This window comes from Anopheles stephensi, chromosome 3 (assembly GCF_013141755.1).
Source record: "Anopheles stephensi strain Indian chromosome 3, UCI_ANSTEP_V1.0, whole genome shotgun sequence".
NCBI lineage: Eukaryota > Metazoa > Arthropoda > Insecta > Diptera > Culicidae > Anopheles > Anopheles stephensi.
The window spans coordinates 84027534-84053433 of NC_050203.1; the positions used below are offsets into that span (position 1 = coordinate 84027534).

The following is a 25900-nucleotide window of genomic DNA, read 5'->3' on the forward strand; positions in this document are numbered from 1 at the left end:
TAAACGAAGGTTATTACGCGTGTTCTCTGGCCGCGCCTAGAGAGCGTGTGAAACTTACGCCTCACGCGCCAATAACTGCACTTCGAGCGTCGATCATGCTCGAGGTGTATTAACTTGAACGACGACTACATCGACCTACCTTCGGTCGGGTTTGGGGTCGGGTTCCGCGAGAGAGATAATTCTCCCTAAACCGGAAGCTAACTGACCCGACGGTCAGACGTCAGCTAACGGGTCTGCCCTTTGCACCCGGTCGCTCGCGGGTGCAGTTACGCGCAAAGACACGGGCAAAAAAGACCGGCCCAACGCAATCATTAAGTATTCCGCGCAAACAACGGCCATCAAGTGCCACCGGTGTTGGAGTCGCAGCTTCTTGGCAAACGTGATCAACATCGGTAAAGTGGTAATTATATTTACTAATTGATACTGCGCTTCACGAGCAGGTCGTGATTTTTGTCTATAATTCTACTTCGATTCCTGGTAGTTGGTGGCTTTTTGTGCGACATGAGCTGTTGATGGTAGTGCCTAAATGGGGGAAATCCCTTTGCTAAGTGAGATATTGGATAATGATTATTGGTGCAATCTTTCGAGCAAAAAGGGAAGGGCGCGACAGATCATATAACCGTTTCGTTTGCCGATCGCCAGCGCGCAAACATTTACCTGTTACTTGTGTCCATTGGCAAGGTAAACAGTGCGATGCACTGCGAACTCTTAGCTCTTAGCGAAATGTAAACCTCTGATTTCGTTGCGAGTTGTGTACACACTTCAGATATACGGTATCGAAATGGTGTCACAGAGCTGAGGCCTTAACAGATAGATCAGCTTAGGGACACGAAATTGAGTCAATAGTAGGATTAAATTATATCACGAAATATGATCTCATTCATGTGGAAAACATTTTATTATATGCTTTGAAATCGATAAATTCCACTAGAAAAGCTACATGCACCCAAACAACGATTTAACGACATATTCAACTGTTTTTTGCATTTCATTCAAATGTGAAACATTTCATCGCAAGAAAGTTTCACACTGCGATTCTTTTTTCAAGCAAATCCCCTTGCAATCAGCTGTCAAACAAAGGCTGTCAGCCAAGCGCCAAACCCGCGACAGTTTGATTATTTCGGTGATACTTTTTTCCTCGCAAGCGAACACGATTTTAGCTCCAATTACGCACTTATGGCGTATTTCTAGCCTTTTTCCAGACTGTTCAATCCCTCCGCTTGTGTTTGTGCGGTTCCGGACGCTAGATTTTTCTTCCCCCACGGCGCACAAATGATGGAACATGAGACGCTTAATTTGCCGAGCCCGAAAGACGACCTGGAAGAGGGAGAAGTAAATGCACTGTGTTTCCCCCCTTTGGAGGATCTTTGTTCCTTTCGAACGGAAAACGCTAACGTTGTCTTGTTGATTGTTCCCCCCATTTGCTTTCAGCTGTCCGACAGTGATAGCGATGGATACACTCCCCTGGCACGACCGGAGCTGGCAAAGCACGAGTTTGCATCCGTCTCGGTTAGTCTGCCGAGACAGATGGACATCGTCTCGGACGAGCATGACGACGACGAACTGCACCAGGAGAAAAGTGATTCCGACGGTAGCTCGGATGAAAGCAGCGGAAACATACGGCTCGGAGCAGTGCGCTTCCCGAAACGAATGCGAGGCCATCCTTCACGGACAGGTGGTGGTCTGAAACGACCGGTGTTACCACCGAAGATTTCCAGCACCGTTTCGAGCACCGCAAATGCTCCTCCGGCTCGTGCTACCACTGCCGCTGCGGGCCGACCGAACAAGTATAACATATGGACGGAAAGCCTGCAGGAGGACACACTGATGGAAACGATGCGGGGTTGCGATGTGACCGCGAACGGGATGCGCAACCGGGATGTAGAATCGTACGATTACAAGCTACGCGATCGGTTGCAGAGTGGAAACGCGTTCGAGCGTCTAAAACGCCGCCAGTCGAATTCGGACGATTCGGATGGGTATGCCGGTGGTGGGAAGCGGATGCGAACGTCGCACAGCTCCTACCCGGAACTGGCGGAAAATCGCGAACGAAGAGGTAGCGTAAAGGACCGAATCGGCAAACGAAATACCAGCACCGATAGTAACAGTGACGACTGTGCACAAAACGCTCCAAGGTATGTTGGTTTTTCGCCTTTGTCGATTGCCTAAATGCACACACGGGAATGCCAAACGGTCGCGCACGCTTTGATGGTGGTAGAAAAGGGTATTAAGTTAAGTCCGTACAATATGAACGCAAAATTATGCCCTAGATTTGATTTCAGGCACATACCGGATCTGAATGTGGAGGAGAACTGTACCAACGAGCAGTTCGGGATAGAGCTGGCGGGCAAGCTGAACGAAACTCACACAGATTTAATGGGTAAGACCGGACTTCGACTGCCTTTTTCGCCCTTTTGCTCATGCACTTTTGTATCCTTCTTTCAGTGAGGGTAGTAGAAGCACTTGGTAAGGACATACCGCTGAAACTATTCAAGGAAACACAGAAAATCGAAGCAGACGGAGGAATGCTGGTCATGGTAACGTACCGCGCCCTGCTAACCATGCATGCTAAACAAAGCTACTAAGATCGATTTTCCTTTCATCCGCACCACAGAAAGGCTGGCGGAGACGCACACCGGGCGGTGTATTTCTCTTCCTCCTGAAGCACTGCGAGCAGGTCGACCAGGAAATCAAAAAGACCATCTTCCAGGAGGACAAAAAGGCGAAGCAAAAAGAGTGGAAGCTGACGAAAAATTTAAACCGCGACAAAAAGGTGGAAGAGCTGAAGAAAACGCTAAACCGCCAGGCAGCGAACGATGCCGAACAACCGTCGCTACCGATCATGTCGCATCTGAAGGCGGAAACGCACAGCACGCGTGAGTGAAGTGTAGCATACAGCGTTTCGCCAAAGATTCTCTCCCGTATTAAACCCGCCGTCTTTTTCCTCCTTTTCCTGCATCCAACAGTGTCCAACCCGCCACCATCCCCGGTGGGAGAGGAAAACTTTGAGGCTGGTTCCGACTACGAGGCGCGTCATATCCACGTAAACGTAACCACCAGTCCGGACAAACCGCTGCTGCACCCGAACGAAACCGACAAAGATTCGGACGCCTGTCCCGAGGACACGTGCCGGCTACTGCTGCCGGACGGTCCGACGCCGATGCGCAGTTTGGCCAGCTACCAGGAGGACTGTCTCGACATTACGTGCGACGATATGGATCTCTTTTAGCAACAAACGCGAGCACGATGACTGTGGTGGCCTACAATAACTACGTGTAAAGCAGCAATTGCGAATGCACTTTACGAAGCAGGAGAGAGAAGTGAACGAGACATCAGCAACAAAAGCGAAAATGCATCGTTACACAGACCCGATCTAAAGTGTGAACTACTTGTAAATACTCGCGAATGAATAATACTAACCTTTAAGGCTTCTAATTACCCGATCGTTTAAATTAATTTGAACTTAAATACGATTCGTGTCTTTGTTTATAGTCTATCGTTTAATCGTTTCAGCCATTCAAAAGTTAAGATTCGTCATTATCGTGCAACTGCTGCAGATTGCACTGCTCGATCAATCGGTTAACCAGATTATTGCTGTCACCCTCAACGTTGTCGGACGAAGTTGTAGCGCCCTGAAAGAAGTTTCGGAAATCCTGCGGAAATCCGTACACATTGCGCTTAATCGGCTGTATGCCACAATCGTTCGGAAGATAGCGAAATTCCGGTTCATCCTCTTCTTCGATCGTTGCCACCAGCGCCTCATCATCCAGCTGATCGTAATCGAACGCCAAACTATCGGAATGTCCCTTGCCGTACAGTGAGAAATCCATCAAGATGACCTTATCCTTCCCGGGACGATACACATCGAACACATCTGCAGGAAAAGCGGGGAGAAAACTCATTGACCACTCCATTTTAATGGTTACCATCGTACTTACAATCCTTCAGCGGAAAGGTGTCCTTAATCTTCTCCTTGAACAGCGACACGATATCGCTCACAATTTCCGTGCGTTCGCGTGCTATATGCTCGTGGTACGAGGGCCAGTGACGGGGCGAAATTGCGATCAGCGATCGATTGCGCACAAAGCACCGAAACTCCGACCCGGGATGGATGTCTCGCCACTTCTTCAACACAACATGGTACCCACTGTCGTTCGCGGTGGACCGCTCGCGAAAATCTTCCTTGCTAAAGCTGGACGCTTTCAGCAGCTGGTAAATGTCGGTAATGTCCCGCACGCACAGCGACTGCCCGAGCGTTATCCACTGTGCGTCCTTCGGGCAGTGCCAATCCGTTTTCAAAAATGCATTACCGCCCAAGCTTTCAAGCGCGTCCTTCAGCGCTTGCGAAAAGGCCGGAAAGGTGGGCTGCTGTTCATCCTCGGTATCGTCCTCCTCTTCCTCCTCCGCCGGCTCACCACCATCACCACTGCCGCCGCCGAACTGCTCATCGAACGCGTCGTAGTGTGTGGTTTGAAATCCTTCCCCGGTGCTCACATCGGTAAAGTTGGAACATTCCCTCGGAAGGATGAGCATATCTTGCCGCAGATAGGCCAGCACATCGTCCGGCACTGGGATGATGCATGATTTGATCGTATCTTTCCGAAACAGTTCGTACCAGTTCACGTGCATGCAGGCCTGCTTTTCCAGCTCAATGTTACGGATCAGCATGTTTCCGGACGGTTTCGCTGCGGACTTTGGGGAATTTAAATGCAATCAAAATTTTCCTGTTTGCAAAATTTTGCACAACTGATGAAATGCGATGCCGATGGTTGCTGCTGCCGTACGCGGAAGGTGAACTGAAATGCCTTTGTTTACCAAACAGAAGATTGCCCCAAAGCAGCCAGCCCTTTGACAGCACGCCAACTGACAGCTGCTGTCAGATGCAGTTGCAGAGTTTGGCTTGCTGCGATTGCTCTCTCCCTATTCCCACAACGACGTTGCTAGTGAAAAAGTTGCATTATTTTGTAAACAAATCTGCACAACCGTTGTTTTGTTATCTGTGCGAGTACGAGACGAGGTCGCGGCGGCCGGAACTAATCGAATTATATCACTTTCGCGTACATGTTCTTAGAAAACGCGCTGTTGTGTGCGTGTGTGCGTAAGCTGTGTCGCGTCTGTGCTACGTGCTGCCGATGGGAAAATTCGTCCCACTTGTGGTGAAACCAGCTGAAAATGGCTGAGTGTATCGACGATTGTCCACAATAAGCGAATAACGAAGCGATAAAGCTTTACCAATCAACGAACTTCATTGAAACCGAATGCGATTGTTTCATAAAATGAGTTGTGCTCCATAACTGCGTTTGGGGGGAGAGTAGTTTGTGTCTTTGCAGTGCAGTGTCGAAAGAAAACGCCAAAGAAAGAAACCTGCTGCAGTGCATGCCAGGGGAAGAACCGCGGCGGAAGCCCGAAGGCGGAAGAATGTGCCTTCATTGGCGTGTCTGGTTACGGCCACTGCTGGTAATACTCTACGTACTGTTTGTGATCATTGTCGTTCCGCTGCTGATCGCCGATTCCGTAAAGGATGGCTTCACCCACAAAGGACAGCTCATCCTGATCGGCGGTCTGTTCGTGCTGTGCGCCATACCGATCTCGATATGGCAGATCGCACAGCACACGATCCACTACACGCAGCCACAGCTGCAGCGGCATATCATCAGGTAAGCGATTCTCAGCCCGTCTTTTTTCGTTTACTTTTAGGCTGCTAGTGGAGAAAAAAAAGCTATAATCAAATTACGGAAACCCCTTGGCACAGCTTGCTATGCGCGGCTTATCAAAAACGCTCTTTCCTCTCATGTACGATTAAACGCATGAGTCATCGTGTTTACGTCGCACCGTCTTACTTGACCAATCCAATCTCTGCAAACGATGGTAACCAACGGCATACGTTTAGTGGCTCGCTCGATTAGAAGAAGCTAAACAAATGTTAGCAAACAGACAGGGTGCAATAAAACCAGGTCGTCGCCGTGTTCGTTTCTACGGGCATTCTGCTTTCCTTCCGTTTGAATGGATCCACTGAACCGTGAATTGTAGCACAGTAATGCTGAACGTTACCACAGTACAAGCAAGCCGTAGAATATCGTCCAGATAAGCAGACATACAGAGTGTCGGATAAAACAATAATACTGTCTAGTGTTGATGCATGAACATGGGAGGAAACGACACTCGTTCGGCAACAATCGGCTTGTCTTATTTTTTAGAAACTTCTAGGAGAATAGCTGGCTTAAACGAGGATGCGAAGGAAGCCATACATTCTAACCCAAAATAAGCGACTCTCTGGAGCTTTTTCCTACAAGTTAAGAATATAAGCATAGCGGGAGCACAATTCTTCAAACGTTGGCCCCTTACAATGTGATCTTACGTTTGGCATCAGACCCAAAAAAAGATAAATTTTGATCTCCTCCGTTACTATTGTGGAACCATTCGCGAAAGGACGGTCGTTAGGTTCTTGATATTTATGGACAAATGCACAAATGGACAAACGTATGCAAAAATTTAAACAAAGAATAGCAAAGAGCTCCTATTGTTTTGTTCGACACTGTACGTTACCATCTTTCCTATTGACACAAAAATCGTCGTCTTTTGATAAGTGTTTCATTAACAAAAGAAGAACAAAAAAACGTGCCTTCAAGCACGTTTCTGCCATCCGCGAACGTCGGTCGATTGCATGTCACTGTCAATTAACGATTCTCGATGATTCATATAATCCCGGGCTGTCTCGCCGTCCCGCTATCATGCCGGCATTACTTTTCTTGACCTTCGATAATGTAGCACAATTTTCCAGCAGTACGCTTATCACTTTATTCCACTCTGTTCACCCGTTATCGTTTCAGAATCCTGTGGATGGTACCGATCTACGCGCTCAATGCGGTACGTACGCTTGGAGAGATGCGCAAATATGAAGCATTTCCTTCTCTAACAAGCATTTCCCCGATTTTTTTTTTTGTCGTAGCTCCTCTGCTTAATCTACCCTTCCAAATCGATCTACATGGACAGTATACGCGAGTGTTACGAGGCGTACGTCATTTACAACTTCATGAAGTATCTGCTGAACTATCTTAATCTCGAGATGGATCTGGAGCGGGCTCTAGAATTTAACACACAAACGCATCACTTCATTCCCTGCTGCTGTCTGTCGACGTGGCAGATGGGCCGAGAGTTTGTGCACAACTGCAAGCACGGTATACTGCAGTACACGGTCGTACGGCCGTTGACCACCGTCGTTGCATGGTAAGGTTTGCGAGCATTTCCCGCGGCTCTCGCAAGGCACCTAATGTGCGTGCTTTCTATATCTGCAGCATCTGCCAGCTAAATCACGTGTACGGCGAGGGCCAGTTCCGAGCATCGGTAGCATTCCCGTACCTTGTGTTCATCAACAATTGCTCTCAATCGATCGCAATGTACTGTCTGGCACTGTTCTATCGAGCCACCCGCAATGAGCTGCGCGCAATGCGACCGCTGCCCAAATTTTTCTGCATCAAAGCGGTCATTTTCTTCTCCTTCTTGTAAGTATCGTCTTGAGCGAAAAGAAACACAATGGTCCCCGCTAATTGCACTCCTGTTTTCCCCACCAGTCAAAGCGTGATCATCTACTTCCTCGTGTACTACGGCATCATAAAGGACATTTTCGACAGCAACACGTCCGAGTTTGCCTCACAGCTGGAGCTGTCCACCAAGCTGCAAAACTTTCTCATCTGCATCGAAATGTTCCTGGCCGCGCTCGCCCACCACTACAGCTTTTCGCACCACCCGTACGTGCTAAACATTCCGGTAGGTTTGACCGCTAGGGGAAGCATCAATGGTAGCAGTGTGGGTGGTGGTCGAGCGAGTACGGCTGGTGGTGGTGGTGGTGGCGGCGGCGGCGGCGGAGGAGGATTTCAATCCTGGTACTATGGTTTTTTGACCATGCTCGACCTGTCCGACGTACGGCAGGATGTGTCGGAACATTTGGGCGAAGTCGGTAGCTCGCTAAGCCGACGGTTTCGGGGTCGTGCGGTGTACGATTTAGCTCCAGGAAGCAGTAGAACCTGTGATATGAGCATTAGCGGCTCGGAACGCGAGTTTCTCGTACCACCGGATGGTGGCACCGGTGGTAACAATCTGCTCGCAAGCCAATGCTACCAGAGCGGGCTGTATTACAGTGCGACGGGGGCGGGCACCGGTGTGTCACAGCTGTATCCGGGCGGACAATCAAAACTACCGCCATCCGGCAGCAGTGGTACGATTGGCAATCCAAGGTACGGTGCGCTTGACACTGGCATCAGTATCGTGCGACCCAAGGTGGAAAAGCTCGTCGATACACCGAACGAAGGGGCGCCGCCGAAGGAGATCAACATTTTCAATCAGTTCCCCTCGACGAAAGCGCTCAATCTGACGCTCAGCAAAACTCCCAGCTACGAGAATTTAATTTCACTTAAAAACGATGGCAACGATCCGACCACATCGTCACGAAGCGGGAAGACAAACGCTGGTAAGCAAAGGCTGTCCAGTAAACGTCCGGGTACGGAAGGAACGTCAAACAGTGAATCGAGTTCCTCGCAGCGATTAATGCAACGGTCCGAGAGCAATGGAAGCGACTGGCTCAGCACGCCCGACGATGAGCTCGGGATCGACGTGAAGGGGGTTAGCAGCGACAATATTAACATCAATCCGAATCGTCATCGGAAAGCGTAAGCGTAAAGCGGCGCCCGAACCCGACCGTGCCGACGAATGATTGCTCATACTCAAGCAGTAGAAGCGAGGGAAAAAGAACGGCCAATAATCTCTCATCGCGCTTCGTCGCTGCGAATTGTATCGAAATTGTCCTTATTTTTCTTAGTTAAATCTCAAGCAACCAATCCGCGGACAGACTGTGCATTAATAGGTCAGCCGTGTAACCGTATCTGTGGTATCTCGAAGCAAAATCCAAATCCTTTCCCTACCTTTGGCCTCAATGAACGCCTGAAAACGCCGTACTGCTGCATACACAGTCAAACTGATATATTATTGTTTAATCGTCCACGTTTAACCTTCCGCTCATTTAGAGGTTCGTTTGTAGATTTTGCGCTCGAAGAATGGCAAATAAATTATATATCAAAAGAGAAACGAGAACCGATGGATTTAAATTTGTGGTACTCACGCGTTCCAGCTTCCAGTTGCTGCTTTCGTTTGTTTCTCATCATCTTCTGCAACCCTGGGTTCACTGCTATGCACTGTAGAGGTTCTTACTTTAGACTTACTTTGTTCCACAGAGTTAAAATAATTATTCTTCGCTCTTCTAATGCTCTTCTGCTTCTACTTTACACTTATATATATATGTCACTGTTGGCTTAACTACTGTCCAAACGTTCCACTCCCGTGTCTAGGATGCGTGCTGCTTCTTAAGCGCCTGAACACACCGCCGAAGCGCGTTGTACGTGTTGATCCGACTGCCGATGCCCAGCTCGAACACGGCCCGCATGATCTGGGGCGTGTGCTCCTGCAGGCAGAGCGTGTACTCGGTCGTTTTGTCTAGCGCACTGTGTGCCACGGCAACGTCCTCGTGGTTCAGGCACTGGACGAATGCCGTCAGTGCCGTTCCGTTGGTGCTGATGTTGCCGGGGCTTTGCTTCAGCCAGCGCGTCACCAGATTATGTGCCATTTGCCGGATCGCCGGTGAAGGATGCTGTACGAAGCGGACAACATCGTCAAAGATGTCCTCGAGCAGTGCGGGTCGCTTTACCGAGAGTGCGTCCAGCTCCATCAGCGGCACGGACACTTCGTCGATGTCGCGCGAGCGCAGCACGGCCACCAGTTCGGTCCAGTGGTTCGGTAGCAGGTCGTTCTTAATAGCCGGGGCAAGCATAAGTCCTACTGCGGCACTGCCGGTGTGTCCCACCTTGCACAAACTGTCCGCCATCGTACGATCGGCTTTCCCATCGAATAAAGCAGCACTGGCCGCTAGCTGATCGAGATCAGCAAGGATTCCAACCGAATGCTTCTTGGCGACCGTTGCCGTATGGCGCAGCATCGAGAGCCCTTGCACCAGTTGCTGAAGCGCGTGCAGATCAAAGTGCTGATGGGCAAGATCGATCAACACGTCGGCGTACTGCTCGACGAACGCAATCGCCGTCACGGGATTAGCGCCGATGTATGCTTGCAGGAACTCAACGAACCGGTAGATGAGTGTGTAGCTTTCCTTAAACGTTCCGTGATGTTTCAGCAGCTGGAAGAAGCAGTCCAACCCGTTCTGCAGTCCCGCACGATAGCAGTCACGAAAGACGACCGGTGCCAGCAGCTCCAGTATGCCCATCACCTGATGAAACAGATGGAAATGGTACTCGGAACGCAGCACGTGCAGATCCATATGGGCGCGGCCCTGCAGCAGCGCGGACAGTACGGACAGTTGGCGCAGGAAGAGTGCCGGATGCGATGCTGCCAGCTTCCGCACGATCAGCTCCATCTCGGCCGACATCGTTTGAAAGTCGCGCGGATTGGTCAAACAGGCGATCGCCGTAATGATGTAGTACGTAAACTTGTCCGCCACACAACCACCGGCCTCGTTGCGCATATCGGCCTGGTAAAGGTCCGTACTAACCCGCGGCAGGATAAACTTCATCGGTGGCAAATTGAGGTACAGCTGTTGCAAAAACTTTTGAGCGGCGGAAGAAATATCGCCCCTCTGCACGTACGTCACGATCCCGGGCAGCATCGTGAATTTGGCCGGCAAACACTGCAGCAGCAGCTTCACGCGTTGACTCAGGCGCAGTACGGGTTGGCCAGCGTCGTTCGTTTCGGCACTGGTTTTTTCTTCCGCCAGTATGTAATCGATCAGGGTGCAGGATTGCGCCACGTTCAGCGACACGATGTACTCGGTCTGGTCTTGCTTTGCGGCGGCTTTATCGCGTCCCTGCCAGAGCCGTGGATTGCGGGTAAGTGTGGCGACAAAGTCCAACACCGAGGAGGGATCGTACGCGGGGTTAAAGGATCCCATCAGCAAAGCGACCGTTTGGTAGAGCGTGGCCCAACTGGCCTGATGTGACATGAGCGACAGCAGATAGGGACGTGAGTTCGATAAGCTTCTGCTAAAGAGAAGCTCCATCTGCTGCTCCTTGTTGACGCGTATCAGTTCCGAATCGGCATCGGCGACCCAATCGACCAGCAGGCCACACTTATTGCCTTCCACCTCACTGTTCCCTTCCAGCGTATCCGAACTGGCTCCACTGCCTTTCAGCATCGTAGCCGCGACACTGATCAATGTCTCCCGGCTCGTTCGCCACAGCTGCTGCATGCCTTTGCGCTCCACCTCGGCAGTTCTTGTCGTGGAGAGGACCTCCAGCAACTCGCCACCAAATGTCGCCGAGCCACTTTTCGCCACCGTCGCAGGTTCTTGCTTCACGCCTGCTCCATTCGATATGCCGCCCGCTTCTTTGTGCGCCAAACGCACCATGCGCGCGCGCTTGCTGACGAGAACTTCCAGCAGGACCGTGTTCGACGTTGGATTCAGCAACCGTATAATCTCATCCAGCACGTGCAGCATGTTGGTGACATTTTCGAACTTTTCGATCGGTGTTTCGAGCAGCGCGCGGAAGAAACACACCACTTGCGAGCTTTGTGTCAATCCCTTGATCAATCCCTGGCCCTGTTGGCTTTTCAGCAGCCGGCCCAGATACGAGATCGATTTGTTTGCGGCGTATTCCTGCGCTTTGGACGATGAGTTCATTAGACGTTGAATAAGCTTACGGTACTTGCCTACTGCGGCTCGATTCAGCTTTGAAGGGCACGTCAGCAGCAATTCGATCGCTTCCTCGATCTCTTTCGTTTTCGACCCGGAGGCGGGTCTTGCGTCGGACGATACAGAGCGTCTCAAGTCGGCGGAAGAACTCGCCGGCAGCAGCTCAATTCGATACGAGTCCATAACGCTTCCCTCCTTCGGACCCACACCAAGCGCCGGTTTTGATTCCTTTTCTTCGTCGATAGACATTGGCCTAGGTTCCTCTGTTGCTCTGGCAGCCATCTGCTGGGGCAGCAGCTCCAACGCTTCCACTGAGATGTGCCCATTCTTTGCACCCCGTGCCTGCTGTATTTCGATTAGCTGCGCCAGATAGCTTTTGTTCAGGATGGCCGCGTTTACCGCGTCGTACTGTACAATCACTGCCCGATCGAGGAGGGCCAACAGTTTCGACATCGAGCCAACCGGTGTGCCGAAGTTTTGCACGAACAGTACAATCTGATCCGGCGTCAGCCCCTGCAGGGCAGCGTCGACCAGCCGCTCGACATTGCTGCGGATCATTTTCAGCTTCAACCAATCGGGCAGGATGCAAATCGGCTCGGAACCATCCACCGTAAATGCTTGCGGCGGTGGCGAACCTTCCGGGAACCAGTAATCCAAGATTTGACCGGCGACGGAAATGAACGACGAATGTGTCAACAGAATTACGAACGCTTGGATGATGTTGAGATGAATGTGGCACTGGCTTTCGTCGGCGAACTGCACCAGCAACAGGTCCGGATACTCGGTGAACGCGTGCGGAATAACCTTCGCATCGCGCAGCTTGATCAGGAAATTGTTAAACATTACAAACAGGCAGTTGAGCGTCTGGATGCGCTGCTCGCTCGGATCGGCCAGCGTTGGGATGATGTTCGCAAACACGGTCGTACGTTCCACGATCAGGTGGGACATGTCCATCACATGCTCCAGCATCGCTTCCTCGCCATCCATCGCACTGTGGGCGGCCACGAACTGAATGTACACCATCACGAGCTCCGGAATGTTTTCCACCTGACAGGCGGCCCGCAGCTGCACGATCACGCTCGGTCGCACGTACGGAAAGTGTGGTATCATGGGCAGGTAGCGTAGCAACCAGTCGCCATTGTTTGCCTCGATCGGGACGGTTGCACCCGGATCGTGCTCTTCCTGGAATACTTTCAGCAGCAGCTTTAACCCGCGAATAGCCGCCTGGCGGGACGCACTCGAGAAGGAGGACAGTCGGCGCAGGAAATACTCCAGCACCTCTCCAATCATCATCTGATGTTCGCCCGTCTCATCCTGCAGGACGCGCTGCAGATACAGCAACAGTTCCGCCTCACGACTCGCCTCGACGATGGCCGTGCCGGAATTCGCCAGCAAAAACTCACACAAACACTGCACCGGCAGATGGTTGAAATCGCCCTCGGAGTTTTGTACCAAATCGGCTAACCAGGGCATGGACTGTGACGTTCCCTGGCGCTGTATGATCTCGAGCAGAAGATCCGGCTTACGGCTTCGGCACAGCAAATGGCCTAGCCGGTGACTAACGTTCAGTTGCTGTATCTGGTCCAGCACCGGGTTCGGCGGCCGACGCGCTACACCCCGCGGATCCATCAGAATTAGCTGCGACAGCAGCAAACTGTTCTGCTCCGTGATCGGATTCGACGCGAGATGGTTCTCGAACTCAAGGATCTGTGCCTTTTCGAGCGCCGCCACGGTAAGCTCTTCTTCGCAAGGTTTCGGTGGCCCGATCTGGTTCGTGATGCACATCTCCATTAGCAGCCGCAGCATCGGATACTGCTCCCAGCAGAACGACCCGAACGAGGAGGGATTGTGGGCCGAGATGAGCAGCAAGATGATCCACGTCTTCCAGTACAGGGAGGAGATGGCCAGGTTGGGTGGTTCGTAGTTGAGCGGTAGCACGATATTGTCCGGATGGTGATACTCGGACATTTTGAAGAGAAGCTCAATTATCTTCAGATCGGTAATTTCGAGCGGAGGATAGTCCATGTGCCGCAAGGATCCGGCGCGCCGTACCAGCTGCTCAGTTATCTCCATCGTGTCCTGTATCGAGAACGGAATCTCCTTCTCGATCCCAATCAGCAGTATGCACAGCATTAGGCTCTCTTGCAGCGGGATTTCCGACACCATACGGAGGAGCGGCGCACGTTCCGGTTCCGGTGGCCACTGGTCGCCTTTCGCGTACGCTTCCGGGGAGTCCAGCAGCAGCAGCTTATGAAGCGCCGCCTTATAATCGTTCGCAGCGATCGGTTTGTACACACGCGGCACCACGTCCTTCATCCAGGCGAGTGCCTGATCCTGAATGATCGACTGCTGCTGGTAGAACGCACTCAGGGCCGGTGAACTTTTCGTCTCGCGGCCACTGCGGATCGAAACGTTCGCTTCACGAATCTGTGGCGATACGGACAGAAACATGCACAAGCAAACGAGATCGACGATCGAGTGAAAGATTCGATCGCGAAACTCCGAACTAGCAATCTGCGGCGTAAGATCGGGTCGGTTCTGTAGCAGCACCTTGCAGAACACGGTCAGATTGATGTCGTAGCGTAGCATCTTGACCAACTCGCGCAGGAAGAACCGCAGCGTGCGCAAAACGTCTTCGCGTTGCAGCAAAAACTCCTGGTAAATCTCGGCCAAGTTGGCGGCGGATTCGGTCGGCTTCGTCTGAAACATCATCGCCAGCATGCCCATGTTGTTCGGGTTGCGGGCATTCGACAGCTCGTTCTGCACCACGTACTTGAGCAGCGGCGTTAGAATCTCCGGCTGACAGTTGATCATCTCCTTCAGCCCAATCATGAAGATGTTGATGAGCGGTTTCGATTTCAGCCGCACCTTGGCCAAGTTGGACAGCACCTCGTGCTCTTTCGGGCTTTGACCGGTCACGTTGTAGCACAGAAACGTGAGCAACTCCTGGACCGGTTTCACCAGCTTCCCGTTGTGTATCCACATTTCCAGCCGTGGAACAACGAACGCGCGTACCTCCAGAATGCCGCACGTAAGCGACAGATATCGAAGGAAGTTTTTCGTCGAACATTCCGGTCCCTGCCGGCGGTTCAGCTGGTCCTTCATCGCGTCCATCACCATGCGCTCGAGCTGCTCGCGCATATGCGCAAATCGCGGCGGATTCGCTTCCGGATCCTTCCCCAGCGCATCGCCAAACATGCCGCTGTCCGTCGAGTGTTCGTCGTCCGGCAGCGTGCCGTCGCGTGTCGTTGGATTCAGCGTACTCAGCTCCGGCTGCAGCATCCACTTGGGTGGAATTTTTGTGCCGAAAGCCGCCACAATATTGTCCGTAAACGGGGCACACTCTTCGTAATCTACCCACACACGATCGTTGATCGCATCGTCGATGTACGTCCGGATGAAGCTTTCCGGCCACTGCTTCTTATCGCTGTATCCGCGTGCGAGCAAATTACACGCCAGAATGTGCATCGTCGGGTTGTTGCGGCCTTTGAATGCGTTGCCACCACTATCGCGCTTCAGCACCGCGATCAGTGCCGATGTGATCGTCTCATTGCAAAACAGGTGCGGTCGTAACCGCGCCAGATAAAGCAGCGAAAGTGACAGGACCGATTCCGACTTTGATTTGGGCGAGATGAGCAGCTTTATTGCACCGCAAATGTATCCCACGACGCTGTCGCTATCCTGCTGCTCAATCGCCGACAGTACGGTCGAGGCCAAATCAACCGATTCGCACTCCATCGCACACTGCTCCCAGTACTCGAGAATGCTGCTAGAGCTGGAGCTATCACCGCCGGAAGAGATTTTGCTCGTGCCGACTCCGGATACACCACCCAACCCGGTACTGCTACCACCAACGATCGAGCCGCTCGCCCCGGATGTTAGCTTAATTTTCTTCGCCGCTGCCGGACCTCCAGCGCTGCCCAGTGCCATCGAGGAGGAGGCTTCCCGTTTGCGGTCCGACACGACGCCACCGACCCCGACGCGGGATTTTGCATCATCTCCACGCGACCCACCGACTGAAGATTTGGAACCCAACGCGTACAGTTCTGACTGTGGATGGCTTAGCTGTTGCTTCTTGGTGGCCCGTATGCCCGGCCCCGATTTGCCCCGATCCATGATCTAGCACTGTACGAGGGCGAGGGCAAAACAACAGGAGAGGGATACGAAATAATGCACGTCCTTTCGACCGGCTAATGCTGGTCGTGACCGAAAGTGTAATGGAAGGTTGTGTAGGAAAATTGATCCTCCTTTGCACGATTTTCGTTCCAGTTTTTCTATTCCAAACACGCAAATAAAATGATCATGGGTGGACGTCACGAAAGCAGTCAAATATTTTTTTCATCACGCCCGGTTGACGTTTACCGATTTGACGTTAGCGAACGAAATGGAAGATAAACAAAGGCATCGTGCTTACATCGGATGGTCGCAAACGCAAACATGTCATCCATGTTTCATAAATTATTTAATTATGAATTATTTAATAAATAAATTATTAATTTGTTAGTTGTGGAAAAAATAAACCATAAACGCTAATCATCAATTTTCATAAAGATTCGTTGACGAAAAATAGAGATATTCGGAATGATGGCCCTGCATTCCGCCAGACGACGACGGTTAGATTTGAAATTCGATGCGATTCATGGAATCGGTTTGACAGCAGTTGGTAGAAAGAAAAAAGTAACGGTCCCGAAAGCCCGCATTCAGTTTTGGCGCACATTTCATCCCGTCCGGAGGTGTTTCTGGCTCTGTCTGAACCGAAATAAAGCATCGCTTTCACTTTCTGCCCGTACGACAATGGCTCCAAGAAAAAAGACAACGAAAAAGGCTCCTGCCAAACCGGCTAATCCACCAGCCAGACGAGAAGCGCCAGAATCACCAGCGGAAACTGTGCGACGAACCGATCGGGGCGGCGGAGAATTCCGCTCACTGCGAACGGGGGACGAACTTCGGAACGTAATGGGCACCGAGACGGATGATTCCGTCAGCAACAGCGAGAATGAGTCGTACCGCAGCAATACCATCCAGTCGCGGCCCAACTTCTCCTTCCTGCCGTCGCACAAGCATTCCAGTCCGAACACCGACAAACGGACGCTTCCGACAGCCCATCGTCTCACCAGCATGTCCACCGTACCGAACACGGGTTTGGAACAACAGGAAAGTTCTTCCGCTTCGCGCACTCCTAGTGCCGGTTCGAACACCAACCGCAAATCGTCACGAGCAGTAAACCGCGAAGCCAGCAGCAGCACATCTAGCCAACGGCCGCAGCGCGAAGAACCCCAGCCAAGCAGTTCGAAGCAACCGCACAGCCGCAAACAGCAAAAACCCAACCAGCTGAAAATGCTGAAGGACGTCATCTATCTGCAAAGCACGGTGCACAATCTAATTCCGAAGATGTGCTTTGCGCGCGTGATTCGCGAAATTCTGAGCGAGTATTCGAGCCGGGCGATGCGGGTCACACCGGAGATGCTGTACTGCTTGCAGGAAGCGGCCGAGATCTACCTGGTGCAGTTGTTTGAAGATTCGTACCGCTGCACTATGCACCGGGATCGGATAACGCTGATGCCCAAGGACATGCAGCTAGCTTGCATACTGCGGCGCAAGTAGTAGTACTTCTTATTGACTTGACTCGATTTGTTTTGTTTTTTTTTCGTTTTATATGCCATATTATATGTTGATTGAATTATGAATTTAGTAAGAGAATTTAAATAAATAATGTTACGCTGAACTCGATGCGCGGGACGATCAACCAAAGGGTTTCAACGCCGTCTAATTTTAATTTACAGTTTCCGAAATTAATTCCTTTTCGCGCTCCTCTACGGAGGGCGATTCCTGCTGCATATGCTTGCCCAGCTCGAACTGAGTAAGAGAAACTTCACTGTCCAACAAGTCCAAAAATTTTACGAACCCTTCATAGCTTTCCGTGTCGAGGTTGAGTTTGTGAAGCAGCGGTTTCAGGACGTCGTAATCCAGCGAACCGATCGCGCCAATGTACTTCAGCAGCACACCATTCCAATCGAAGCCTTTCTGCTCGGTGACCGCATCTTCCAGTAACCTTTGCTGAAGCTCCTTTCGGGTGCTTTGTACTGCTCCGGAACGCGAAAGCAGCGTACGCAATTTATGCACATATTGAAGCGCTTTGTTGATAGCCGGGGTGTCCTGATGTTCCGCCTCCTGCGTAATCATGTCGTACCGGCGGCCGAACGGAGCCGAGGGACATCTTTCCAGCCTTTTTCCAGCGGGCGGAAGATTCGCTGCATCCTTTCGGGCGCTACTTGGTGGTGGTGGCGTTTGCGCGGATGCTTCGTGATTAAAGATTTTCCACAAACATCCACCACTTCGGTCACTGTTCGATCGTTTACCGTGCGTCATCATCATGCTGCGAGTGGCATCTCCCCCGTCATCAGCAGCCGGGCTCATCATCTTGTCCCGGTCCGCATCGTACCCGGGAAACAGTATGTTGGAAAAGTTGCTTTCCACCTTACTTTTCGCACCGTGCGTTAGATCCTTGATCGAGCTTAGCGAATCGACCGTTTGAAGGAATTTCTGTCCACCGATTGGTTCGTTCTGGCTCCGGTGCAGCTGATGCCATCGTTCCCGGTACTGCTGTTTCCTTCGGTTTCGTACGCTCATTCTCGAGAAGGCGCTTCATTTGCAGGCCTCCACCATCGTTTGCTGACGCTGGCCTTGTGCTCGAACCTGCACCGGAAGGATGGCTGGGAAACCCTCGGCTGTACTGTGTTTCGTAAAACGTTTCGTCTGTTTGATGAAAAATATTATCCATCTTTTTGGAGGGAGCTTTTCTTTAGCCGACAACCTCAGCCCTTGGTTCCTTCTTTCTGATGTGCGTTCAAACAGATTTCAATGCATACTATGATTCGAGGCTTTCTCACTGCCCTCCGTTCATGGCTGTGTGATATGTTTTAGCAATACAAAACAAAACAAAACCCCTACATCGGTTGGGGTACATCGTTTAAGATATACAGCTGTGTTTGTATAAATAACCGCTGGAATAACACACTACCGGTAAAACACTACCTCTTCTACTACTACAACTGCCCGTCCCGGACTTTGTTATTACTTCTTTACATACATATATTTCCTCAAACTTAATATAATACACAACATGCTCTTTCGCTTACATTTCAACCGGATACTTTAACGATGTGTTGTTGGTGACGCCGTCGTGTCTGTTATCATCGCTATCATATGCTCACTATCACACACTACTGCAACTGTTGTTAATCGCTACTTTTATAACTGTTTTTCCCCCCGCAAATGATACTATTGAGCTGATACTTCTCTTTGCTTCTTTTAGTGTGTGTGTGTGTATGTCAGCATTACAAAACGAGCAACAAAACTGTGCCGCTGTGTTCGGACAACTGTACAGTGGAATAAAAAGGAGAGCCCGAAAGGACGTGATACCTTCTCTAGCCCTCTCTATGCAAAAGAATACTTCCTGTAGAATATACAATGATGTCTAGATTTTCTGGTTCCCTGTTTCAGGGGGGATTCATGCAGCTATAGCAGTTCATAGAGTTTATAAAGACTGAGAGATAGAGTAAAGAAGTAGAAAGGATCGGTAGTATTGTGTTGTGTTGATATTGCAGCAAAACGGTGGGACGTTACCCTTCACCGAGATACTCTTCCAAAACTACGGATGCCTACGGAGTAGTTTGCGTCATATAAAATCGGATACGGATTTTGATTGTTCTCTACATTGAGCTGTGTTTTCTCGCCCTGAAAGAAGGAGGGATTGTGTGGTACATCTACTGTTAATTCCCAGCGGCGTGTCTCGCGGTCGGTTTTGGGATAATTTTGGACAAGAAGAAAACTTGTTTGCACCGAATCAATCCTGTTTTCTAAATGCAGAGCGCTCCCATATGCCTTACTAGAATTCAGCTTCAGCTTCTACTTAGATGCTAGGTTTGCTTTCCTTTATTTAAAAAAAAACGGTATATAGTACTATAAAATGGAACAACTGGCTACAACGAAACAACCGAAAGACGTTGAGATGACTAAACTCATTCCGTTCCTTGACGAGACGTGTATGGAAAACGGTTCCACTACAGTTCATCATCCGATACACCCGTGTACGAAAGGCAAGTTCGTGTATCTGTTCTTGTGTGTGTTTTTGTTACCATTACAATTCAAGTGACTTCTAATCATCCAGAGCAGAAACTGTACATTGAAATGGGAAAATGAATCAATCGACATACAAACGATAGCAGTGTTGTACGTCAATAACAGATTAATCGTGTGTCCACCATCACGACCTTCCTTTTTCCCTGATCATCAACGCCAAATGGACCTACTAGGCGGAAAATCCCTACGTATATAAGTGTGACGAAATATGCGACTCTCTATGGCTCTCTATCTCCTATATCCAAACCAGTGGAGCCCAAAAAACTAAATTCTTCCTCCAACCACCCTACAAAAATACTCGCTTTTTTGGCCAAAGGTTTCATCAATATAGGTCCTTCATGTGTGTGTGTGTGTGTATTGGTTCTGAGGATCTTATCCTTTTAAGCTATAGTTGTTCCAGAGAACGATGGCGCTACGATGCTTCCCTCGCGCTACCCTTCACAACACGCCCAGTGGGTCTATCATCTGCCTCTATAGGTCTATCAAAAGATAAAGACTTTGACCCGCGTGCCTGTGTGCGCCGCCCCATCTCCGCTTCTAACTGTGATGTTGATTTCGTTTATCGTGCACTTTGCGTATTACCCCGTACCCCGTAACGTAATGTAATCAAATAAAATTCAACATAGCTCTCACAGCGGAGCTTGTACTTCGGTTTGACTACGTGTTCACCTATCATATTTTCACCACCGTTGTACCACAATTGGAGCGTTTGATGTTCTAACTTTTCCCCTTTGCTGCTGGTAGAAAGGTGCCATCGCTTACGTCGCCACCACTTCAACGTAGTTCGCCGGGTAGAGTCCTACGCGACCGTCCTTCCGACCTTTGCACCAGCCTTGCTCGTCTTCGTCTTCTAGTTTCTCGAACAAATCACCTGCAGGTAGAAGAAACAAAATAGACGCGATTAACAATAGGTTAGGAGGAATGATTCAAATAAACCTAATACTATTAAAGACAAACGAACTGATGGAAGCCGCTTCTCGGATATTATCGTCGTACGGACCTATGGAGGCTCAATGCGTCGAAGACAAAGCATCTTCCTGCCGGGGGCTCTGACCGTGCAAGAGGGCACGGGCGACGATCTTTAAGTAGTAGAGGAGCTACCTTGTCACGATCGTATCTTTGGACAACAACGTGAGCGAATTAATCAGGGGAATCGTGCCTACTACGAGCTCCACAGGGGGCTAAGTGATGAGAAGATGCCCTACCAGGAAGGTGCTCACCAGCGACCCGTTCCTGAGACTAGGTATAGAGGAGCACAGCGAGCTCGTTGACTGGGTCAAGTGGAGTCAGACCTGAGTCTTTTAGACGTGCTCCACGAACGAAGACGAGGAAAGAAGAAGACGAACGACAGCTGTTCAAACCGAGTTCCTCAACATTATTTGACGCTACTGTTCCAAATAAAATGATACCGCAGATTGTCTCTACATGGTTCCAACCATGCCGGTAATGATTCCAACACACTTACCCTGCTTGAATGTAAGCTCATCACTTTCGGCGCCCTCGTAGTCGTACAGTGCTTTCACCGGTACGCCTGGTTCACCATTATCCACCAGCAGATTATCGTTACCGTCGCCCTCGTCCCATTCTTCCTCCTCCTCGAAGGGATTGCTATCGTTCGCTTTGCCATTCGTGCCGGAATTGCCATTGCTAAAACGAAGGATATTTGGTTCAATCATTCGCACGGCACAGGGAGAGCTTCGATTGCAAGCCGCAAACATACGTAACGACCGCTCCACCGGGTGCCGCCGCACGTCCGGGCGAATTTCGGGTAGGTGTGGTGGCCGCTTCATTTTTCGTCGATGCCGTCTCCGACTTGGGTGAATCGTTGGTCGGCGTTGGGGTGGTGCGGTTGTTGCCGGTCGAGTTGGTAATGCTAAGGGCCGTGCTGTTTCGATTGCCACCTCCTCCCAGTAGCCGATTGTTGTTGGCCGGCGGTGGTGGCGGATATTCCTGATGAGCAAAAGGTAACTTCTTAGCAATAATACTCGCTATAGGGATTTTGCTATATTTTTGAAGCACAAATAGAATATTTTTCTCTTTTCTACGGTAGTAATCTGTAAATGAGCAAATCTAATGCATTTATAGCATGTTTTCTAAGGGTTTGAAACTAAGACTTCAAGTGCATGTACTATATGCCTTTCGCTACATTCTCTCAAGTATACTTTGCTTTTTGTCTTCTAATATTGAAAAATGTAAGAAGCTCGAGGACTACATCCATACTACATCCAAAAACCAAACTATCAACTAAATTCTATTGAGCAAATAAAAAAAAGCAGTAAACAACAGTACAATACACACACTAACTCTCTGATTTACCACAAAGAAACCGAGGAAAAGCAATGCAAAAACAAATCATAAAAGGACCTTAAAACGTGATTTTGGGTTCAAACCATTAAAATATGTGAATCAACATCATCTTCAAACAACACACAGTACGTAATGCGCATTTGTAAATGCAAACAACGACAAAACACACACACACGCACAAACGTAAAACTAATCCTATAAAAACACAAAAACGTGATAATTCCCTGTTTGCCTAATCAACAACAAAAAAAACAACTTAAAACGTGTAGGTGTACCGTGAAAACGAAAAGCAATAGAACTAAATCGAAACGAAACAATAAAAGAAACAAAGGAAAAAATTACATGCACATCTTCGGCCACGGGTCGCTGATGAATGAGCGTGATCGGCGCTGCGGGTAAAGCTTCTTTGGATTTGATGCCCTTCGCAATGTCGCGGAACTCTTCCGTGTACTCCTGGAGAAGGCACGAGAACGGGCGCCGGAGCGGAGCATAAAATGCACACACACACACACACACAGAGCAATGCGCACAACAGATGAATGTGGGGTTGATGATGGAACCGGATATGTGTGTGTGTGTTTGTGTGGAGCATATGTTGGTGGTGTGGTCGCGGATTCAAGAAAAAAGGGAATCATCGTGGCGTGATTTGGACGTTTGATTATTTGAATATTTGAATTTGGAAAGAGTGTGTATATGGGAAGAGGGGAAAGTAAAAAAAAGAAGAAAACGAAATTACAATTAATAAGTGATCAAAAAGAGAGAGAGAGAGGGGGGGAGTAAATAAAGCATGATCGGAAGGAGATTGAATACCGCCTGATAGGGCTGAAGATAGGGATGAGCTAGCTCCGGGAAGGGAATAAGCAAGGCGATAAACGCAAAAGTTGTAGAAATAGTTCGTGGATTAGTAATGGCACTTCACTCTCACAAAACAACAGTACAGCAATCCACTGCTAGCCCAAAACAGAATACCCAACTTCCATGCGGACACGGCAGGCAGGCAGGCAGGCAGGCACGCACATCAGTAGCAGCAGCAGCTACAGAAAAGCTCAGTTATTCGTTGCCCAGTTCCGCGTACAGCCAATTTTAAATTATTAAGAACCAAATCATTCTGATGATGACTTCAAAGAAAATTAAAACAACTTAGGTAACGGTTGCTCTATCACGTACAACCAGAATAATCTGTTGATTTCATGACGCGTGAAGCAACTAATATTCTTGTTCTTGATTTTAATAAATCTTACAGAGAAAGATTGTATGTTTTGCTTACTGTTATTTAGTAACGATTTGTATCTTTCATGAAAAGTCCTTTTTTTAAAGTAAAATCATTAAATTAAACGGTTATCTAAGGAACGAAACAGCATGCGCTAGAAAGCATCCACGTTAGAGAGGAAAAATGAGAACAAGGGTCATCATAATAGACACCACACACACGTTAACAGAAAAAAGGGGTGGGGGAGGGAAAGAAAAACAGACAAACGCCCAGCTAGTAGTAGGAGAAAGGCTTAGTGTGATCATCAGCACAGGCATCATCATTCCGGCACGCTGGCACACCCCATTCACACACACACTTACCACGAACGTTGGCCAGCTCATACCCATGTTGACGCCGTGATTGTTGGACCACCATTTCAGATCCTTCTGGTGGTCCGCATTGTTGATCGTGTGGTGGAACTCTTTGTAGATCTGGGGCAAGCTCGGATCTTCGGAAATGTTCAGACATTTGTGTATCGAGAAGAGCACGTTTTTGAAAAAGCACAACCGGGTTTCCTCCATCTCCTGGCACTTCCGGAACACGTTCGTCATGCTCTCGATGTAGACGGGATTGTACTCCTTGATCTCGTTCAGCGTCTGCTCGTACCGTTCGCGGCTCTTCGCCACGTCGTCCTTAAGCTTCTGTACCCGTTCTTGCATCTTTTTTAGCTAAAAGTAGCCAGACACAGACAGAACGTAATTAGTCGCATGTGCTGTACGCTTCTTCTACCACGCTTAAGCTGAGCGCACCTGATCGTTCGACATCGAGGAATCGCTGGAAGCGTTGCGTTCCTGATTGGCAGCGGATTTTTCCATCTTGCAGGCAGCGTGGTAGTCTGCTTTCGCTTTTTCCGCACTCGCTAGCAACTTTGCCCACGGTTTCTGTGCCCGCTTGAACTGGTCTTCCATTTCTTTGCGCTCCTTGATTTGCATCATCGACTGGTTCGGAAGGGAGAGAGAGAAACGAAATGGCATTTAGCATAATTTTATCGAATATCGTGGGAGTCATACAGCTGCAAGCCTCGCACCTTGTGATAGTTGTCCTTTTGCCATTCCTTAATCTGAAGTGTCACGTCGGAACAAAGGCTGGCCTTAATTTTGAGATGCAGGTCCGAGAGGCGTTCTGCCTCGGTCAGCATTCCCTTCCAGGCTGCCTCTGTCGTTCCATATTCCGGTCCTACAGTGCGAGAAGACAGGAAAGAAGTATTATTTCACTATAAAACACTACAAATTTTACAACACACAACAACAAAAGCCGATTTTTTCCAAAAATAAAATCACCTTCGTAAAAACGACACACACACTAATGGTAAAACGGAAATCCGTACACACGTTACCATCAATATCGTTCGAATTCACCCCCTTCGTGACCCTCGTAACTCAATTAAGGACGTGTCTGGTGGTTCGTGCGATGGTCTGATTGTACGTAAGGCCATGGGAAGAAATAAAATGGAAAAAACGGTGGAAGACAAACGCACTCAACTTCTATTCGGACTTTGCCGAAGGTAAGAAATTATGAGTGTCGTATTCGGGGTGGGTCTAATTGAAAAATCAATACACTTTGAAGGGGAGGCGAGCCCCGATACTTCCGGAACATCGCTAGGAACAACTGCTAGAAACTCAAAATCCGGACAGAGACGTATTTCGTGGGATGCAGTTACTCATAAGTGCTTGAAGATCTGGCATAAAGTACTCTAACCGTAGTGGCGGCGTGTGATGTGTTACGACACAGCGTAAAACATCATCCTGCCATACCACCCAATCCCAACGACAGCTAATGGAATGGTGAATTGAATCATCTTCCACCACTATCAAGCAGTCCAGACAGGATCAGTTATTTGCTGCACGGCGTATGGGCAGGGGATCATTTGTCCGTAATTTTTCGCTTCATCACACATCCGATGTACGGCAACCGGCTGGTAGTGGCCGGTATCATGCGAGAGCATCGTCCCCGGCACACACATGGAGAAGAACTGGCGCAGCACTCGTCACCAAGTGTGTGTGTGTGTTTGTTGGGAAATGATATATTAAGCGCGCACTTTTCTTACAAACACGCCCGATTGGAGCAGGATGGGAAAAGGTGGCGCTGGTGGGGGAGTCACGCACAACCGAGAATCTATTTTTAAATGCTAACACAAATTGATCCACTTCACCGACTGTGACTGTGTGTGTCGAGCGGGGAAGGCAGCTACTCTATGCCAGAAGCTCAACAGCTTTGACCTTCGGTTTTCCGATTCCTTTACACAATGCTCCACATTGATTTGCGCTGTTCGACTTCCGTAATGATGTGTGACATTGTGCCTATCTTCTACGAAAATGGCCCTGCTTTCACATCGACGTGATCAAAAGCCATTTCACAACGCAAAAGTGCATCAACCCACAAAACAGATTCACATCGTTCTCCCCGCACGATATCGGATGATTTCATGGTCGAGGCGCTATACTGTTATTATGTCACCCCTGGCTACTGTGACATGCAGGCAGCGGATGGAATATGGTCCTAGAAAAATC

General features: G+C 49.5%; 6 protein-coding genes across 9 annotated transcripts in view; 3 read left to right on the forward strand and 3 right to left on the reverse strand.

Annotated features, from left to right (window-relative positions):
- The first annotated feature begins 1072 nt into the window (after positions 1 to 1072).
- LOC118513819 (phosphorylated adapter RNA export protein) lies at positions 1073 to 3438 on the forward strand. Of its 2 annotated transcripts, none has more exons than XM_036060053.1 (6): positions 1073 to 1332; positions 1432 to 2135; positions 2271 to 2380; positions 2446 to 2537; positions 2615 to 2876; positions 2967 to 3438. In XM_036060053.1, the coding sequence occupies exons 1-6, from the start codon at positions 1273 to 1275 to the stop codon at positions 3227 to 3229; spliced, it is 1491 nt and encodes a 496-aa protein (XP_035915946.1). In that variant the 5' UTR covers positions 1073 to 1272; the 3' UTR covers positions 3230 to 3438. The 2 variants fall into 2 exon arrangements, with proteins under 2 accessions (XP_035915946.1, XP_035915947.1); XM_036060054.1 differs by having other exon boundaries at positions 1077 to 1332; positions 2283 to 2380.
- LOC118513823 (cell division cycle protein 123 homolog) lies at positions 3422 to 4882 on the reverse strand. The gene is made up of 2 exons (XM_036060058.1): positions 3939 to 4882; positions 3422 to 3874 (listed from the first exon to the last, which is right to left on the reverse strand). The coding sequence occupies exons 1-2, from the start codon at positions 4666 to 4668 to the stop codon at positions 3525 to 3527; spliced, it is 1080 nt and encodes a 359-aa protein (XP_035915951.1). The 5' UTR covers positions 4669 to 4882; the 3' UTR covers positions 3422 to 3524.
- LOC118513812 (transmembrane protein 184C) lies at positions 4867 to 9087 on the forward strand. Its single transcript, XM_036060040.1, has 5 exons — positions 4867 to 5657; positions 6831 to 6867; positions 6950 to 7227; positions 7296 to 7502; positions 7572 to 9087. The coding sequence occupies exons 1-5, from the start codon at positions 5377 to 5379 to the stop codon at positions 8668 to 8670; spliced, it is 1902 nt and encodes a 633-aa protein (XP_035915933.1). The 5' UTR covers positions 4867 to 5376; the 3' UTR covers positions 8671 to 9087.
- A 113-nt stretch (positions 9088 to 9200) lies between these two features.
- LOC118513804 (integrator complex subunit 1) lies at positions 9201 to 16036 on the reverse strand. The gene has a single exon (XM_036060007.1). The coding sequence runs from the start codon at positions 15803 to 15805 to the stop codon at positions 9338 to 9340; it is 6468 nt and encodes a 2155-aa protein (XP_035915900.1). The 5' UTR covers positions 15806 to 16036; the 3' UTR covers positions 9201 to 9337.
- Positions 16037 to 16326: 290 nt separating this feature from the next.
- LOC118513825 (histone H3-like centromeric protein HTR12) lies at positions 16327 to 19639 on the forward strand. The gene has a single exon (XM_036060061.1). It carries the CDS (start codon positions 16484 to 16486, stop codon positions 17291 to 17293), a length of 810 nt encoding a protein of 269 aa, XP_035915954.1. The 5' UTR covers positions 16327 to 16483; the 3' UTR covers positions 17294 to 19639.
- The window catches only part of LOC118513817 (protein kinase C and casein kinase II substrate protein 3), a 33086-nt gene continuing 25827 nt past the window's right edge, over positions 18642 to 25900 (reverse strand). For 2 of the 3 annotated variants that reach the window (XM_036060049.1, XM_036060048.1), the window contains exons 6-12: positions 24418 to 24566; positions 24140 to 24328; positions 23711 to 24058; positions 22481 to 22591; positions 21552 to 21781; positions 21297 to 21478; positions 18642 to 20702 (exon numbers count right to left, since the gene is read on the reverse strand). In XM_036060049.1, the coding sequence (XP_035915942.1) occupies positions 20590 to 20702; positions 21297 to 21478; positions 21552 to 21781; positions 22481 to 22591; positions 23711 to 24058; positions 24140 to 24328; positions 24418 to 24566 (1322 nt within the window). In that variant the 3' untranslated portion in view covers positions 18642 to 20589. The remainder of the gene's footprint in view (positions 20703 to 21296; positions 21479 to 21551; positions 21782 to 22480; positions 22592 to 23710; positions 24059 to 24139; positions 24329 to 24417; positions 24567 to 25900) is intronic. The other variant, XM_036060050.1, reaches the window with a different exon arrangement.